Source organism: Podarcis liolepis (genome assembly GCF_965112155.1).
Source record: "Podarcis liolepis genome assembly, chromosome: 8".
NCBI classification, from domain to species: Eukaryota; Metazoa; Chordata; class Lepidosauria; order Squamata; family Lacertidae; genus Podarcis; species Podarcis liolepis.
This window is the reverse complement of record NC_139560.1, coordinates 47,131,955-47,151,234: the sequence shown is the minus strand read 5'-3', so window position 1 is coordinate 47,151,234 and position 19,280 is coordinate 47,131,955. Positions and strand designations below refer to the sequence as shown.

The following is a 19,280-nucleotide window of genomic DNA, read 5'->3' as shown; positions in this document are numbered from 1 at the left end:
AGGATAGTCTGGGAATCTGGAGATTCCTCTCTCTGTGTCTTAACTCCATGCAAATCCCTCTGCTGCAAGCTGAGTTGCACTCAAACTTCCAACAAATCCTATACTGTATATGTCTACTCAGAAGTATATAAAACAGCAGATATAATGTGTTATTTATGCCAAAGGAAACTGACACCAATAAATTAATATAATCCAGGAATTAATTCCATTTTTCCAAGGGAAATTTACTTTCCCAGAGCACATAAAATTTGAAGTGTGCTGAAATTAAAAGATTACTTAATCAGCGGAATAAGGACTGTAGAAAGAGTAACACATATACAAAATAAGTTTGTAGTCAAACATAAGAGTTCTGTTTACTTTTATATTAGACCACGAACATCATGGGTTTTATTAGACCATAAACATCTAATTTTTATAATCTGACTACGGCAAAGGTGAAGACTCCTGCAGTAATTTTATTGGCAATTGGTTGCTTCTCCTTGGTATTAGTTTTTGAAGCATGTTGTAAAACAGAAATCACATAATTATTTCAAGCAACTGAAGTGGAAACCACAAGTTTTCTCTTTAGCTCCTGAAAGTTTTCATTTCCATTCTATGGCAGCCCTGGATTTGATTCTGGCAGTATGTTGATGGTGAATGTGGCTGACAATTCTTGATAGGATACAGTGGGCTCTGCACATTATGAAAACTGATCTTCTGCAGTGCCAGAATATATTTTCAGTAGAAAGAAACTCAACAGCTGTCACAGGTAAAAAATGTTCTGCAATCATATCCAAAGCTTGTTGCTATGTAGAGACCCAGGGGGAAATCACATTAAGAGTTTGTAATCAGAAAATAATTTGGTAATTTTTCACCTGTGGTCAGTCTAGGTTAAATCACTACTTTGTTAAAAGAATAACTTTATTGAAGTTCAGATCAGCCCAAATCATTAGCATTTATAAAGCTGTGGGAATCTCATTATGATGTCTGACTTGGTCTAAGGCAGCTCCCTATCCTCTTTATTTAAAAGCCTGGATCATTTTTGCTCCAGGTTGCACATGATTGTGACTGCTCTTGTCTGCAAAGGGGGGATCTGTGTATGAAATTGTCAACGAAGCTCTTTATATGATGGCTTGATATTTAGCAAGGTTAATTGGAGTTCTGTCAAGGCAGGATTTTAGGGGCAGAAATCCAGGGCTTCACCCAGCAGAATGAACAAAAAATCCCCCAGTGACTTACCACATTTTGTAGTAGTTAAGTAAACACATTACTACCAAAAGAGGAAAACCTCCATGAGATTATTCAGTCCATAAAGAGTCTAGAAGTGCCTTATGGTACTACTGGTTTCACACAGAAGGTGCCTCATTGCACAGGCAAAGTTTGCTGGCAGAAAGTGGAGATTTATTTCAGTGCAGGAAAAGCCAAGTGTCAATGACCAAATGAAAGGGTGAAGCAGAGGGCAAAGAAGAGAAAGTGACTGGTCCCAAGTCAACCAGTGAGCTTTATTGTTGAGTGAGGATTTGAACTCACAAATATCCCCATTCTTAGTCTAACATTCTAGCAGTGACATTATTCCTATAGGAAGAGAGTTTGCAGCCAAGATAGTAACAGAGGCTACATGCAAGCAACATTTTAAAACAATCTTTGGGCCGCAACCTTGTTCCATGGACGGCAGGCTGCAAAGCAATGCACCAGACCATCGTATAGAAGCTCAAGGCCCTTCTCATTGCCAACAAGGCATGCCCCATCCCATGCCAACTGATGCATACTAGTCTGTGGGCGGTATCCAGCTAAATCAAGCTCATAGTAGGTCCTATTGAAATCAGTGGACTTCAAATTGGTCATGACTAATTTAGGTGTATTGATTTCAGTGGCTCTACTCGAAGAATGATTTTCTCATGTTTCACAAACTGTAGGATCAGAAGGGGGATCTGGATACTTGCTAAGCTCCCCTGTGCTCTATTTTCTTTGTCTCATCTACTTTATAGTAAAATAAAAATTCAAAAAAGGGATGGAAATGGCTTTTTTAAAAAGTCAGTTAAAATGTCGAACAGTAAAAGCATGGTTCAGGGGCTCAATAATAACTGCGAAATTCAATCTCCTTAATTGAAAGTTAGGGCAAATATGTATTTGATGACCTCAAGCAAAGGAGCACTTGCAATTAATTAAAATACTTTAGAAGTATAGCAGAGATGCTTTCCAGGGATGATGTACACGGGTGTTGAAAACTTTCTAACAGCAAGGAAAACATGAAATATAAAAGGTTGTCTCTGATAGTTTATAGCTACATAGTTAATAAACACATATGTATTCCTACTTAACAGCTAACTCAGGGGGTGGTCCTGGCAGTCAGCTTCCTCCTCCTGTCTCAGTTTTGATCTTGTAGAACTCAACAAGAGGATGGGGGCAAAATTAAAATTAGTTGGTTTCACCTCCCATTGCTGTGTTTCTGTCTGATATTGACTTTGGCTCCACCTACTGTTGGCCTCCCTGCATTCCAATCTACCAGTCTCAATGAGCAGCATGTATGAGAACTGCATTGAGTTCAGTTGAACCCTGCTCATCTCATTCCTCTCCAATGTGTGTGCCTCCCATATCCCCAAGTGACCCTTTATCTCTGCATAACTCAAGTTAAATCACATGAGTAACTGTTGAGGACTGGGTGGAGAAAAAGGAGGTGTGTGTGTGTTGGGGAAATTAAGAGGTTCCCTTTCTGGAGGTCAATAATGACAAGATAATGAATTCAACAACAATACAAGCTATAGTGGTGCATTCCTTTGTAGTGACTTCTGCAACTGAGATTGCTACCCCTCATGTGCAATTAATAAATATTATTGATTTTATTAGCTTGTTATTACTGACCTCCAGTAAGGGGACCTCCTAATTTTTCCTACATATGGAAACTCCCATTTTGTGCAATACCTCTCACACCACCTGTATGCATAGCCCTGTGTCCATGGTGGGAGATGGAGTGAAGAGAAAGAGGACGCTGTTGGCATCACTACAAATTGGCATTGTACCCATGGTCAACTGGATTAAGCCCTGGGAATGTTAATAAATTTATTATCGGCCCAGCATATTAAGTACAGAATAACTGGTGTTTTCATTACCTTCAGTGAACTCTTGTGGAGCAAATTACTTGAAGATTCATAGCCTCGCTGAATATAATGAACCCTGCTTTTTTAGAACATGACACTTCCCAAAAAACTCTGCAGAAGTTTCCATGGTTCTATAATAATCTGGTAACCTGATGATACTTTATTCTCATCCTGCAGTGAGGAAGAAATAAACTTCAGGGACAGGCAACTTACCCCACTTACTATTGCAGCTGTGCTCTAGAGCTGGGGTGGTACCTTCCAGCTGTTGCGGGACTCCAACTCCCATCAACCCCATCTAGCATGGCCTGTGGTCAAGGATGATGGGAGTTGTAGATAGTTCAACAACAGCTGGGGACCCAAGGTTGGGACTGTTTGCTCTGACTGGATTACAATGGTGGTGTGAAACACCACCCCTTTTGGTCTGCAGAACCTTTACCCCACTGCTGGTGTTTGCTAGCTAACATCAGGTGGGCTGGTTCTGGGACTAATAGCAACACCTAGTATCCTGTGCTAAGGATGCATCCATTGTCACTGAGAAAATGGCTAGATGTGACAATAATAATTTTAAAAGCTCTATTAAGGAAACAAGGTAAGGGATTGAAGTTACAATGTAACTCTGTTTCAGCCAGTGGTTTGTAATAAGAGAATTACTGCATATATACTCTACTGTTAGAAGTTTTAAAAGCCGGTATCCTCAATCCATAAACTGTTGCTTTTGAAATAAAAGGATTTGGTCATTTTATCAAAACAGCAATGAACCCCTCAACAGGGTTTAAATAATAAGCATTTGCTGCATACTTGGCAAGCACCCTTTCAAGAATCTCCTGCCGCAGAGATCTTGCAAACATTCCAATATGATGCACTGTAGTAACCATGCCCTTGACAGCTGCACACACACTCTTGGGAAGGGAAAGCTGGCTGGGTGGTCTGAGGCAGGGCACATTGTTTAAAGGAGGAAAAGATTAGCTATCTAGACAGAAGAGAATTTTTAAAAACACAAATCATTGCATAATGCCAGCTTCAACACAACAAGACTCTGTAGGATATACACAAGTCTGGCATTACAATGGAGAAGTTGAGGCTCAAGAAAATTACAGATAATTTCAGATTAAGATAACAAATCCAAACCCAGATACATCTCACAGAATAAGCATGTGATGGTAGGACTTGAACATTAAAACAATGGGAAGCTAAAGGAATCAACTTGATCTGGAGTACAGTTTAATTTTTACAAACGTTTGTTCTGCCTTCTTTAAGGTTAAGCTAATTTTTAAAAATGTAGTTTACTGCAGTTTTCAACTATGGCAGAAAAGTGCCTCAATTTGGAATATTGGCAGGATTTGACTACATTATTGATGGTTTCAAGCCTTCACTAGGCGTTTCCCACAGCAAGCACACAACTTGTAGACGTCAGACAGAAGCATACACCCATCTTAGAAACTTTTTGTGTTTGGCTTCCCAGATGGTTGTGGTCTCTCATGTGTTTCTCACAGCAATTTTGAGCTGCTCATTTGTCTTCCCATTGGACTATTTCTCATAACTGCACATGGAAATTTGTTCTAACAGTTGGATGTGGCATGAGCCTGTAACGTCCTTTCCATGCCGCAAGTGGGTAGATCCGACAAAACAGAGAGATCTCAACCTTTCTCCAGATTATTCTCCAATGCACAGTAATTGCTTATAGATTGGCAAAGAAAGTATTTCCAGTCCATTAAAAAAACCTATCATTTTGACACAATTCTATTAATTATTTTAGGGAAGAGGAAAAATAACACAACTGCTGCCTGGTAGATCAGATTAAGTAAGGGAAGCTCCTTCTAAATTTACAAACACCAAGTTTATTTATAAACACCAAAATCTAAGTGTTTGTGAGTATCTGCTTTACAGGACTGTGGAGGCCAGAAAGCGGAATCTGCAAAGTTGCCAGTAACTAATCCTTGCCCTGCAAAAAAGTTTAGATCACCCACATTTGTGATTCACAATGATGCAGTTCAGTATTAAATGAAAGAAACCGTTCTTTACATCACGATAAGCTCCAGCATACTGCTTCCGATCTTGTTTTTTGGGGGGGATGTATAAACTCTGGACTCTAAACACCTAATAAAATTTCACTTCACAATGCAGCATTTGAGGTATTTTATTGATATAGCAATCTTATTTCAAAATGGCATTATTACAAAATGTAAAAATCCAGCTAAACCAGAAACATTGAGACGTTTTTCCTGGGCCTTCAGAGTCATTGATCTTATCCTCCAACTCTCTCACCACAACTACAATCCCCATTGCCAACCTGATTATACAGGTGCAAGATGTGCCAGAATGCCTGGTATAGATAAATACATCAAGAAAGGCAAAAGCTGTAAAGCTAAATGCATGCAACAGGTTCTACCAGGAAAAAACCCCTCAAAGATAACTGCAGGTGAGATCTAAAGAAAATGGCAGAGGCAAGAGTTCTGTTTTAGTCATCTTTGTCTTTTGCTCCATGTTTAAGGATGCGTGTGAATTCAATGTAGTTGAAATTGCCCTTTTTGTCAATTGGTGCCTCTCTGAAGAGCTCATCTACTTCTTCATCTGTAAACCTGTCTCCCATTGTCGTCAGCAATTCTCTCAGGTAGTCTTCTTGAATGAAACCTAGAAATATAGATTATCAGGAGACATTACATACACAAAATTGGCAAGCTTTATCAAAAGAAACATTCCACTGATATAGTAATAGTTAGGCCATACAATTAAATTATTCAAAAAACAAGGGGATGGCTACCTGAAAACACTATAGCTATAAATATTTAACTAATATAGTAACAGCCTAGCATTTAAATCTCTGTTCTCATCATGAAGCATAGTTCTTAACCCGAGGTAATATTTCTGGGTTAGTGGAGTCTGTAACCTGAAGCGTCTGTAACCCAAGGCACCACAGTAATAGTAACAAAATTTATAATAGCCACCAATTCTCTATTATGTAGCATTGAGGATGCAGTAATGCATCTGAACAAATGCAAGCAGCTGTAAAGGGATATTATGGGACATGAGCTGCCACTGATTTGAGATCAGACCTTTCACCTTGTAGTCATATTCTGTAATGTACCTCAGTTCCGCACCAGGACTCCCCACCCCCACAATGATTGAAAAGGATTTCCATTTCCATAATGTTAAGATGAAAGCTCTTGAAATAAGGTATTTCAGACTGTATTACAGTAGTTCATCATAAAGCTTTTGAGATGTATATAAAGAACAAATAATATTAATCCTGTGAGGTACATGCAGCACCAAGGACTTTTAAAGTGCCCCTTTGCAAATATTAATTTAGGCTCAGAAGTCTTTTACTTCTTAGACATCATTCACTTGTCCATTCTGGTTTGCTGCTTGGGAGGCTTTCTACTACTGAAAATAAAATAAAAAAGCTTTGCCAGATCAGATCAAAGACCCATCTAGTCCAGTATTCTGTTTTCACAGTGACTAAGCAAACACATATGAGAAGCCCAGATGTAGAAATTGAGTGCAATAGCCCTAACCTACCTCTGATTTCCAGTAAATAGTATTCAGAAGCATACTGTCTCTGATACTAGAGGGGTGGGGGGAAAGTACATCAGGATCTGCTGGTAGATCTCTGGATTATTTGCAGTAGATCAACACGGGTTTCTAGTGACAAACCAGCTTTTTCCCTTTCTAAATCAGGGTGTTAGAACCCCTGTTCTGTAGTAACTCAGTTGTACCTGTATGTGTAGGCAATCCCAGTGTATGGCTCATTAGATGCTGTAAGTGACTGGCTGCACTCCCAAGCAAACATAATGCATCTAGCTGGTGGACCTTAAGGTGTTAGTAAAGAAACACAGTAGAACTCAAAAGCCTGAAGTCTGCCCATTCCTGTACTACATAGCCAACATGACCAGTAGCCATTGGCATCCTTCCATGCATTTGTCAAAATCTATGTTTAACTAATACATGTTGCAAGTGTGTCATTTCTCTCAAGTACATTTTCTATTTTAATCATAAATACATGTTCACAGTGAAGATCAAAATCAAAGAAGTTATCTTGGGGTTTTTAAGTTCTCACCTGTTGCTTCTTCATCAAAGCAAGCAAAGGCATTCCTGATTACATCTTCTGGATCAGTGCCATTTAATTTCTCTCCAAACATTGTGAGAAACATTGTGAAGTTTATTGGTCCTGGAGCCTCATTCATCATAGCATCTAGGTATTCATCAGTTGGATTCTTCCCTGCAAATCAAATATTCATATTTTAAAGATTATCTATATACTATCATTTACAGAATTAAGGTTAACTCATAACACAGGTCTCAAATGTTAAGATAAAAAAAATCCTAGTGCAATATCTGGGAAACAAAGTGAATTTCCCCTTCAACAGAGAAACAACTTAACTGAAAGAAAGGAGAAAAATAATTACCAAGTGAAGCAAGCATATCATGCAGGTCTTCTTTGTCAATAAAACCATCTCTGTTTTGATCAATCATGTTGAATGCCTCTTTGAATTCTTGAATCTGTGACTGATCAAACATAGCAAACACATTGGAAGTGGCACGCTGAGGGCGCTTCTTTGTGGTCTTGGTCTTTGCCCTTTTGCTTGACATGATGGCGGTTGGATTCTATAAGACAGAAAGAGAAAAGAGGTAGTTACTGAAACCTATAAAAACAAAACGTGGTATATGGGACATATGGTCTGCAAGGGCTATTTTGCCAAATTCAAAGCCTCATAAGTGCAATTAGTTTAAATTTTCAAGAAACTAGCTAAAATGTGTAACGTGCACACTACAGCACCTTAGTAAAATATAAATCCCAACTGTTAGTAAAGGGGGCAGGCACCTAGTCTACCATTTGTCGCTGGGCTCCAACTTCCACCATCTCTGACCACTGGCCATACTGGCTAGGGCTGATGGGAATTTAGCAACACCTGGAGAGCCACAGGTTCTCGCCCAACTTACGTTCTGTTTAGATATTGGGGAAACCAGGTTCAAATCCAGCTCAATCCAACCTGGGCAGTTTGCATCAAAATGTACTCTCTCATCACAACTACCCTGTGGAAGTTTGATAGAGTCTAACCCCAACTCTGAGTTCCTTGAAAAAAGGCAGGAGTGGGGGCTACCAACACACAAAATAAATTGTAAGTCATTATGTAGGGGAGTACACTCATTATTTGAACATTTGCTGCTCGCAATACTAGGTTTTTCAGCCACAGCAGCTGGTTGAGATTGAGTATCAGTGCTCCTACAGAATCATATTTAATCCATGTTATTGAGTTAAGAGCAGCAGCCTGGGCTGAAGAGAGACATATCCTTGCTTCTGTTAGTGTCAGTCATGCTTCCTATGCTTGGGAGAGCTTAGCATCTGCTATTTCACCACATGTCAGTCACTATACAGTCTTCCTTCAGACATGTTAAGCCAACCTTCCCTAAATATGCCCTGATAAACTTTACCCTAACAATTCCCCTTGCCTTTATTGTGATCCTTAGTGAGAAAGCCTTATTAACTCATAGTTTCAACAGCAGATTTTAAAATGGAATTTATATCCCTGGCGTGCCAAAAAATTCTTAAGCAATCCAAAAACCATTCTGGTTTTGTACAGGCCACTGACAGATATATTGATCTCTTTGCTTTAAAAAGATCATGTTAAATCACCAGTTTAAGCAATAAGTCAAGTGTTAAGGCGCCCTAAAAAAGGAAAGGGGGAAACCCTTTTGCTATATATCAGGATTATATACTAATTTGGGGGTTTGTGGTGGGTGTCCTCTATTATTTATAAGTGGGCCATAGCTGTTGTGAGGCAATAGAAAGTGGAATCAAGGTATCTGGTGGTCAGACATAAGCCCACAATGTTAAGAAGCCCTGGCACAGGTATCCCCTGCTTGCATATAGGGCTGAATCCAACTGTGTTCCTCTGCTGGTGAAAACTCTTTCATCCAGTGGAGGCTTCTGCGAGAGGAAAGGAGGTGATTTTCACAAATCCCTTTCTCCTACAGCCATTCCAAAGGATCCAAGCCTCTGTACCAAGTTGGTGGGCACAGAGAGCAGAAGAGGGAATCAACAAAAATCACCTTCCCCTCTCACTTGCATTCTGTTAATAGAAGTCTCCACTTCTGTCAATAGAGGGAAACAACTAGATACAACTCAATGTTTGTAGACAGAAATGTGTATGCAGATACAGAATGACATCAAATAAACAGTCAAAAAAGTTTTTTTTGTGTGAGTGAAAAAATACTGAGATTGATGCCTAAAATACTGGAGGATTTGTTAGAAGCACAGAGTGGATCTGTTGCACAATGATTTTTTGGCTGCATTTTTGGACACCATTATATTGGAAATTAAGTACTGTAAATCATTAACAGTAATTATCCCCTCTATAATATACACACTACTTTTTGTAACTTAGTTGATCTGTGCTAGCTGGGTGTAGATGAGTTCTCTTTCAAATTAAGTTTGCATTTATTGCATTAAGGATTTGAAAATTATAATTAGAGCACATTTGTTTCTTCTATGTTTTTAAAATTAATTTATCCCATGATACAAACATTCTTTCACTAACTGAAGATCAGACAAAACAAGTCAGTCAACGTAAGTTTTATAACATCCTGAAATCAATTTTACCATTTGCTCCCAGTACTTGGCTCCAAGAAGCTTTGTGAATCTTTACATGAAGATGAAATCATTTTTACAATGTCTAAATCCCATCATAACATTTCAAAAACCAAATTCTAGCAATAATGCACAATTATTCAGTATAGTTCAGATACTTAGCTTTATAAACAAATCTCGTAACAAAGTACCAAGCCATTCACTTTTTTCTAGAGGAAAGTCTTACCATTTTTCAAAATAAGACTGCAGCCCAATAGTTTACCAAGGTTCCAGATGGCAAGAGATGTTGTTGTACGCGAGTTATATGCTAGGGGGAGATCTACAAATAGCAACACTGATTTCATCTACTGATTAACTTCACAATTTTAAACTTGTGTTCCATCTACAACAGTCCTCTGACACACCAGAACACAAATTACTGTTGGACTAAAAATAAACTCAAGTACAAGTCACCCAACAAACATTTACTGCCCTTTCACAACCATAATAGCTTAACAAGCACAACGAATAATGACTTCCATTCAAGGGCCTTCCATTTTAATTCAGATTATAAACAGCTGATCTGCCATATACATAAGCCAATGATTTTAGATTTAAACATGTGGACTACTTGTGGACCATCTTATCAGCATGGATATAACTTACATGTAGGAAAGGCATGTAACACTGTGATTATGCCCACCACATATAGACTCTTGTCAGCACAGCCTATGTAAACAGTACTCCTATTTATCCATGGCATTATTATTCCAACTAGTTGAAATAATAATACCAAACATGTATCAAGCAGCTGGTGATGCATATAGAGCAAGTGGCTACATATGATTCTTGCCTATAGTAGACATGCAGTGTTAGAAACTGAGATATGCAAGATAGGAGCTAAATGGCATCTTAAACCTATGGGTTTAAGATTATGGGTGCCACAACGGAATGTCCAGGTGCACTTTTTTATAACAAGAATACAAAGCTGAAAATGAAGTGCAGCTAAAATGTTATGTTCATTTTTCACATGGTCCTTCCCCTGCCCACCCCCCGTCTTCAGAGAGTAGCTGGAAGTGGGGAGGCAGAAAAAGGTCCTCTTTTCCTTCCACTGTAGTGTGTGCACTGTACTGTAATCTGAAATCTTACATACAGGGTTTTCATCTGAAAAGCTCATACGTACTGGGAATTGGTTCAAACTGTATTTTTTGACATTCCCCATCATATATAAGTAAAAGTAAAGGGACCCCTGACCATTAGGTCCAGTCGTGACCAACTCTGGGGTTGCGGTGTTCATCTCGCTTTATTGGCCAAGGGAGCCGGCATACAGCTTTCAGGCCATGTGGCCAGCATGACTAAGCCGCTTCTGGCGAACCAGAGCAGCGCATGGAAACGCCGTTTACCTTCCCGCCAGAGCAGTACCTATTTATCTACTTGCACTTTGACGTGCTTTCGAACTGCTAGGTGGGCAGGAGCAGGGACCGAACAACGGGAGCTCACCCCGTCACAGGGATTCGAACCGCCGACCTTCTGATTGGCAAGTCCTAGACCCAGTGGTTTAACCTACAGTGCCACCCACGTCCCCGCCCATCATCATATATAACCACATAGAAAAAAGTTAAATAGCAAGCAATTTAATGTTTTAAAAAACTGTATCATATACTACCAAGCACACAAGTTGATACTACAAAAAGTCATAGGTTTTCCCAAGAGAATCAAAACGATTGTACCAACAATAGTGACAAAAAGTAATTTTAATTTTATGATCAGTAGGCTCAATCAAAAGCTCAAGCTTTATGCCCTTTTATGTCTCTTTGGATCAGAAATAGTAAACCTCTGGCCATCCAGAAGTTGGACTATAGCTACTACCACACCTGACAACTGGCAGTGCTTGCTGGGACAAATAGGAGTTGGGCATCTGATAACATCTGGAATGCTTACCTTTGCCACCTCTGCTTTGATTGTATTGTTTTGATCATAGCATGCAGAATAATTTATGGTAACTTTAGTTAAGCATGCACTGCAAGACTTGATATACTAGTTTAATTTCAGCCACCAATTTACAAAGAAATGTCCTGTGGATCATATAATTCATGAGAACTATGACAGAAAACTCAAAACAAAAAGTGGCAGAAGAACAGAGATTGGAATTCTTCCTACCAAATATCAATTGAAAGTGATACCCAACTACCTTTTGGATCTCTCAGTTTCTTCATCTATTTAAACCTGCTATCTATCTTTACCTTTAATTGAAAGTTGTAAACAACTGCATGTTTGCAATGTATTAAAACTCACTTCTGGGTGACCAGCTAGAGAAAGATGGGGAGTGGGGGAGAGAAGAGGATGAATAACTTCATATTGACTTTATTTGTAGAGTTGTTTTTAGTGCAAGTTCTATTTTGCTTTGTAAATTTTAAAGGATGGCTGTGCAGCAAGGTTATCTTGTCTAAGAAGTTCTTAACAATTTCAGTCATTTTACATCAGTGGTTTACTGCCAGATTTCAAGGTGTAATTCCTGGGGTGAGGAGGAAAGAGTTGCTGTGTAGTGCTGCAGAAACATAACTGCATTAGTTTCATGCTACTTATCTCAGTAAATGGTTTAGTTCATATTTATATATGACTTTTAACCGTGCAATTTAATCACCTGAGTTTTTACTTCTGGTTTAGTTTGATGGGGCTTACATAGTAATGAATAGTGTGATGGAACCTTATTACAGTGAAACTCCTCCTTTAACATGGCTTCCTTTGGAATGCAATAGGCAGAATGCTGCATGAGGGCTGGAAAAATATTTCAAATTCCTATGTATCTGCAAGTTTCGAGCACCCAATATTTATATAAGCACCATCACTCTGAAATAACCAACTTTTTCTTGTCCTAATTTTATGTTCCACACAAACCTGTCCCAAGTTTATGTTCTGAATATGTAACCACTTCCAAAATTGCTCTGAGCTCAGTTTTCATCAAACTATTACATGTGTAGGTCCACAGTTGAGGGAGGCTTTACACACTTAAAGTGATCAAGGGAAAAACCAGCTCTTTGTGAATTTTACTATAGTGATTCACTTACAAAGAGAGACTACATTTAGTTCTTGGCCTCTGAAACAAAGCAAGCCATGTGCACTTTGATCCTGAACTAAAGAAGCTGTTGTCAGGATGATGGCTCTGCCAGCAGAACATGAGACTCTTAATATCAGGCTGTAGGTTGGAGGCCCACATGCGGCAAAAGATTCCTGCATTGCATGGGGGTTAGACTAGATGACCCTTGTGGTCCCTTCCAACTCTACAATTCTGTGATTCTATACAGTACACGGTTCATCTTCAAGTGACCAAAAAACCCTATTAAATACTGCCTATCAAAATAACAAGTTCTAGAGTAGCACTAGACTGGATGGGAAGAAAACCCAAGTTTTGAGGCAGGTTTGTTTGGCTGCATTTACAGCCTGCCTTTCTTCCCCATTTTACCTGCCCAAGAACCCTGTGAGAAAGGCCAGTCGCGATCCTAATCCAACATCACCCAGTGAACCTCACGGCTGAATGGGGATCTGCACCCGCATCTCTACAGTCGTAGTTCCGACACTGCAGCCTTTTCAAATATACCACAAGACTCTCCGTTGTATGTTACGAAACTGCCAAAGGCGGCATCCGATCTCCGAGGAGGGAAAGGAAGCGGGCAGGATGCGTGCGCGATAAGATGGGAGGGAACCTCCCCTGCCCACCGCAGCGAGCTTGTTTGGCAACGGGAGCAAGAGCGGGGGGGGGGGGAGCAGCGCCCGAAAGGGAGGTTCAGGCGGCCGGCAAGTTCGAGCGGCGTTTTCGCTGGCTCCCAGCAGCCAACTGGCGAGAGAGTCAACACCGTCCCAGAAGCCCATTAGGCCTGGGCTTCCCCGTCGGGATGGATGCAGCCATTTCTTGACAGGCCGCTTCCATCAAGTTCATACACGGCAGCCTTCCTGGGCGCAACAGGGTGGGAATCGAGGAAGTCGACATTCCCTGCCCAGAGGCTGTTTAAAACACCAAAGCCGTGTGATTTTGAAATCTCGGACCGACCCCTCACATAATAGGGGGATAACAGAGGCATCCCCGCCCATAAGCTGTTGAAGGCGGCAAACAGGAGAAGGGAGACTTCCAACTGCCCTGCAGCCACCGCCATGACAGCTGCGCCCCACCCCGGCGCGCTCCTGAAGGGAAAGCGGGGGCCCTCCAAGGGCGGGCGGGCGGGCGAGCGGCGCCCAGGCCCAGCGGGCCTCCTGCTGCTCTCTTGAGGGAACTGGGGCGCGGAGGCACCACGACGCAGCCCAAAGAGGGGGACGCAGACGGCACGGGGATTCCTGAACCTCCACTCCCCCCCCCTATCCTCTCCCGAATCCTCCCGTCCACCAAGCAGAACGTTTCCACCCTTTCTCACCTGAGTGGCGATGGATGAGAATCGGTTACGGGAGAAGCCGAGGGAGCAGCGACGGCAGCGGAGCAAAGCAGTTGAACGGCCTCGGCACTTCCGGAAGAGCGAGACACCGGGCCGAACTACTGCCACGCCAGCACAGGGGAGCCGTGGGGGGGTGGAAACATGAGTGAGCGCGCGTCGTCAGTAAGGAGAACTTCAGGAGCCAGACAAGGGGCCAGAAATAGATTTTTCCTTCACGAAGGGTTTACATGTCCCAGTGACCCCGGGGGTGGGGGAAAGGAAAGTTGGTTCAGCCTTTCCGTCCTCCCCCTGTTGTCGAATTGGTACAGTCCCGTGCGCTCACCGCATTCCAGAAGACGGGGCGGGGCCACAAGGGGAGGGGCGAGGTCGAGAGTGCGCGCGAGCGAGATGGAGAGAATAGGCTGATGCCCTTGTAAGGAAATCGAGGAGCCTTTCCTGTTTGTCACTAACGGGCACGGCGCTGGTGACGACACAGGGTTCGCGCGGGTCAAGGTGACGTGTCCGCTGGAACGCCCGAGGGGGAGGAGGGTTGCACTGATTGTTATAGGCAGCAGCTGTTGCTGCTGCTGCTGCTTTTGGATGCTTTGCTGTCTGCTGCTGCTGCGTAGGGATTTCTTTCTCTTCTACTCCGGCTCTACGGTGGCAGGAGGTTCCGTTAGTGCATTTCCAAACTCATCTTTGCCGAGTACAGTATCAGAAAGCCAAAAGCTATTATTACAGGTGCCTCGTGGAGACACTGCAGCCGTGAACCCCACAATTGGCCTTCACTGAAACCTTCTACCTTAAAGATAGAAACAACAAACATCTTATGAATTCACTGGGGCTGGAATATAATCCTGGGAAAACACCCAAACTGCCTAATAATGCTTCAACTGATAATTGCTGTTTCACAACTAAAAACTGCTTGCAAAGTTTTTTTTTTTAAAGGTCATGCAATCATTGCCCAGTCGTTATTTGTTTGTTAAATGGGATCCAGACCTTTCTCTCTTTCTCTCATTTAAGACCTGGAGGTCCCAACACACAAACCACAGTGTTTTGTTGCAGGAAAATGTGAACTTAACCATTGCCTATTAAGAATATTTAAATTAATTTTACTTGTTTCTAGTGCAGGTTCCTCCTGGAAAGCTGAACATGTCCAGGTTTTACATAAACAGAAGTATGCTATAGAGACAGGTCGGACTTGTAATAAAACGTTGCCAAGCTGTACCATTCTCCAGAATGCTCTTCCACTCTCTGATTTTCTGTTCATCCCCTCAGACTCTGTGTTCTGTGGTCACTGAACATGCTCGGTCCTTATTATGCAGGAGTTGTTTTTTTGGAGGGGGGTTTTCTCCCTTAGGTTCCCCTCCTTGTCAGCACTTACCAAGCTGAGTTAATTTTTTAGAGGATATGATAAAGATTTCAGGAATTCCCAGGCCCTCCACACATAGGTTCTTAAGAGCTTTTCCAATTTCCTTCCCCTCACTCCCTTCCAGTTTGGGGCAGAAAGCAGCTTTTATTAGGCTATTATTATTATTATTATTTATTTATTTTACTATTATTTTTATTAGGCCGCTGTATTCCGGGAAATGTGTATTCCAGCCTTTAATTTTCCTCCATGTATTCCTACATTTAATTTTCTTTTTAAAAAAATAATTTCCTCCTCTTCTAGATTATACAAACCTAGGAGTACTGGATTAGTCTTTTAGAAATAGCATTTTAACTCCCTCGTTTCACTTTCTGGGGTTGTTGGGTTGTTGTTGTTTTGTTTACATTTTACATTTAGTTCATTGGTTTTAAGTGGTGAGTGCAACTCCCTTACAGTATACTTCTGCTATTCCTTAGAATGTGGTGACAGATTATTTCACCACTCCTGGGCTACTGGCAGTAAAAGCAAAGTACTGTATGAGGTTTCTTTTATTGGTTGCTGCTAAAACGACTGCAGAAGAAATTGTGCAGTGCCCATCACAGAAATGTTCCTTATTTCAGGAAAGAAAACTCTTATACAGGACAGTTTGTGAGAAGTTCTTCTCTCCTCATGGAAATAATAGGAGTAATATATCACACAGATATTAATATGTGAATCAACTCTTAAATGTTAGCTGTAACCCTTTCAGTAGGAATCTGGCACATGGTGCTGAATAAAATTTAAATAATTAATAATTAAATAATAGTGTTTTCTAGCTGATTTTTGCACCTTTTAAATCTGTTTGCTCCCTCAAAGTGACAATTGTCTGCAGGTGCAAAAGGACACCAGAGGAACTGCTTCACAGGAGAGTAGCTCATTTGGCAGCCCGTGTAGGTGGGGCTGTCAGTGTCAAAGGCAGTCAGCTCTTGAGTCCTGAGAATGAGCCCCTTGGAAAACCTCGCCTGGTTTAGCCTGCAGGGAGCAGAGGAGGTAAGTATTTGGCCTGCCAGCCATATCAAGTTTCCCACCCTTGTAACCAAAGGGGATGATTTTACCTCGACTCTGCTCTCTCTGCTTTGGTGAAAGGATGTTGGAAGTAAATTAATCGCCTTGTTCTTGTGTGCTTTGTGGAGAAATGCCGTGCATATATGTTTGTCTTACGTTTTGTGCTATGGAAAAGATTTCTGCAAGCTCTGTTGATGTCAGGGTATAACAGTCAAAGGTTGAGGCCTTGTGCTGCTGGTGCATTGCAGGCCTCTTCGAAGTTGCTGCTTGGTGACAGGTTCTAAAAGGGGAGAGATAATTTATTATAGACATGGATCAAGTACATTGATTTTGATTTGTGTGCAGAACAACAGACTCTGGTTGGCTGAAGTCAGTGAAGAAAGGGTTAGCAGTTACTGGAGAGAAATACTGTCAGTTGATGAGGGAGGTGGAAGGCAAAGACCAGAGAAAGTTGAGGTGAAAGCTGAGGTTTGAATGTTAACTGTTTTTCCTCAGTGTTATAACTACAGTGGTACCTCGCAAGACGAATGCCTCGCAAGACAAAAAACTCGCTAGACGAAAGGTTTTTCCGTTTTCTGATTTGCCTCGCAAGACGAATTTCCCTATGGGCTTGCTTCGCAAGACGAAAACGTCTCGCGACTTTTTTTTCTTTGTCTAAAAACAAAGACATGTTTTGTTTATAAAGTTAATTTATTTTCCCTTAAATTTTTGAACTGCTCTTTACAGTATGTGTGACTTTAAAGAGCAGTTAATAAACTGTTGTTGTACCAAATTTGGCTTTGTTTGGACTTTTTTTGACCATAGGAACGCATTAATTGATTTTCAATGCATTCCTATGGGATTTCGTGATTCGCAAGACGAAAAATTCGCTAGACGACAAAAATTGCGGAACGAATTAATTTCGTCTTGCGGGGCACCACTGTATAGTGGTGAAAATAAGAAGGGATTGGTAGTTTGAACCAAATATTGTGGTTGGTGTAAGTCCCCAGTATATAAATACAGAGAAACATATAAGGATTCTGCAATATGGTTTTTTTCTTTTCTTTATTTTTTTCCTGATGGGGATACACTTGCAATCTAGGTCAGACCCAACTTCCAGCCTCAGCCCATGCTTGGATGAACAGTTCACGGGAACTGCAGTTTGCCCCTCACAGACCTGCAATTTCCAGCACCCTTAACAAACTTCCAGGGTTCTTTGGGGGAGAAAATGTGCTTTGAATATGTTTTAAAGACCTAAGTTGCAAATAGGCTTCAAACCAACCAGTACTCTTGAGGAACAAATTTATATTGTGTACCCCATTCTGCCAGCAGGTGGCAGATAAGGCACAAGTAGGTCAGGAACCCTACTTGTATAGCCTAGCATTAATAATCAGAATAAGAAATGGGAAAGATAAATATGGCTTTCCATTAATTTCCCATATATCCATACCACCCTGAACGCCTTGGAGAAAGAGTATGGTACAAGCATAATAATGTACACATAATTTTGATATATTTATAGCCATGCTAATAATGGCAATATTATTAAAATAAACAACACATTTCATTTGAAGACAAAATGAATTCTGATACGCATACACATTGCAGCTAAAATGTTTCTGGGAAAAGAAATTTCATGTCATTATGCACAATCCATGATTCCATGAAGATGAAATCTTAGCATTTCAAACAAAGAACAGCACAAATGTTGAAAAGCCTTTATTTGCTTTTTGTGGCTAATCATGGTACCTCCAAATAGCAGTGATATTCCCATATATAAAATTCTCCCATCAGAGACAGGTTTTGATTGAAAACCACAAATGAAGGATCATGAGATGGAGATATTTAGCTGGTGATACTCCAGCTGAAATAGCAATTCCCCAAGGTGTCTGCAAAGGTTGGAATGAACTGGAGCAAGCCATACTGTTGCACTCTGCACCATGCGTCTTTGAACAGCCTGCAAGAGAAAAATAAAGGCACAAGGCCTCCCAGAATAAGCAAGTAACAGGAGAAAGGTTGTGTACTGAAAGTATATAGCCTTTCAGTACAGTGGTACCTCTGGTTATGAACTTAATTCGTTCCGGAGGTCTGTTCTTAACCTGAAACTGTTCTTAACCTGAGGTACCACTTTAGCTAATTGGGCCTCCCGCTGTCACCGTGCCACCGGCACACAATTTCTGTTCTCATCCTGAGGTAAAGTTCTTAACCCGAGGCACTACTTCTGGGTTAGCGGAGTCTGTAACCCAAGATGTTTGTAACCTGAGGTACCACTGTATATGAATTACTTTAGAGTACAGGGAATTTTCTAACGCAAAATTGACCTTGGTCCTGAAAGGATCTATGACAGGGTTGTTCCACACTAAATAACTGAGGCAGCCAGCTATGTCATCATATGTCCAGTAGCTAGGAATAAGTAGACTTTCTGTAAAGCCATCAGTTCTTTTCCAAAACAGACATTGGTCAAGGGATAACTTTTTATGGGGTTAAACACCAGTTTTCACTGAGTTGACTGAATGAGGCACTCTAATTCAAGATGCCAATTCTAGGAGTTCTATTACCCAGGCATCAATGCACTGCACAGTGCGATTTCCAAGGTAATAAAATAAGTTACTTAGTAAGGCAAGGCCTGTCCTCTCCAGATAGGGATGCAGTTGACATTAGTCTGAGTTGGTAAAAAGCACTCCTGATTACCGTTACCACTTGAGCTGTCCCAGTTAGTGCTAACTTCAGTAGAACTCCCAATCTGCATAGTGGGTCTTGCAGGAGGAGTGCAATTCTTGTCTTAAGACCTGTTGCAGGCTTCCATCCAGAATAGTCTGTTTTCCCCGACCAGTTTCTTCCCC

At 41.1% G+C, this 19,280-nt stretch overlaps 2 protein-coding genes across 3 annotated transcripts in view; one reads left to right on the top strand and one right to left on the bottom strand.

The window, feature by feature from the left end:
- Positions 1-5,198: 5,198 nt before the first annotated feature.
- Positions 5,199-14,411, bottom strand: MYL12B (myosin light chain 12B). Of its 2 annotated transcripts, none has more exons than XM_083518857.1 (4): positions 14,049-14,411; positions 7,481-7,679; positions 7,132-7,293; positions 5,199-5,708 (listed from the first exon to the last, which is right to left on the bottom strand). In XM_083518857.1, exons 2-4 carry the CDS (start codon positions 7,662-7,664, stop codon positions 5,536-5,538), a joined length of 519 nt encoding a protein of 172 aa, XP_083374983.1. In that variant the 5' UTR covers positions 7,665-7,679; positions 14,049-14,411; the 3' UTR covers positions 5,199-5,535. The 2 variants fall into 2 exon arrangements, with proteins under 2 accessions (XP_083374983.1, XP_083374982.1); XM_083518856.1 differs by lacking the exon at positions 14,049-14,411 and adding an exon at positions 9,890-9,998.
- A 157-nt stretch (positions 14,412-14,568) lies between these two features.
- MYOM1 (myomesin 1) overlaps positions 14,569-19,280 on the top strand; it is an 83,823-nt gene continuing 79,111 nt past the window's right edge. The window contains exon 1 of the mRNA XM_083518475.1: positions 14,569-16,443. The gene's annotated coding sequence lies outside the window, so the exon portion shown is untranslated. The remainder of the gene's footprint in view (positions 16,444-19,280) is intronic.

Bases quoted from the DNA above. Each gene is read 5' to 3' on its own strand.
- MYL12B (XM_083518856.1), bottom strand. The intron at 7,294-7,480 runs GTAATTATTTTT...TTTGATTTGCAG, and splicing joins TGATATGCTTGCTTCACTTG to GGAAGAATCCAACTGATGAA. The intron at 5,709-7,131 runs GTGAGAACTTAA...CTATATTTCTAG, and splicing joins CTTTGATGAAGAAGCAACAG to GTTTCATTCAAGAAGACTAC.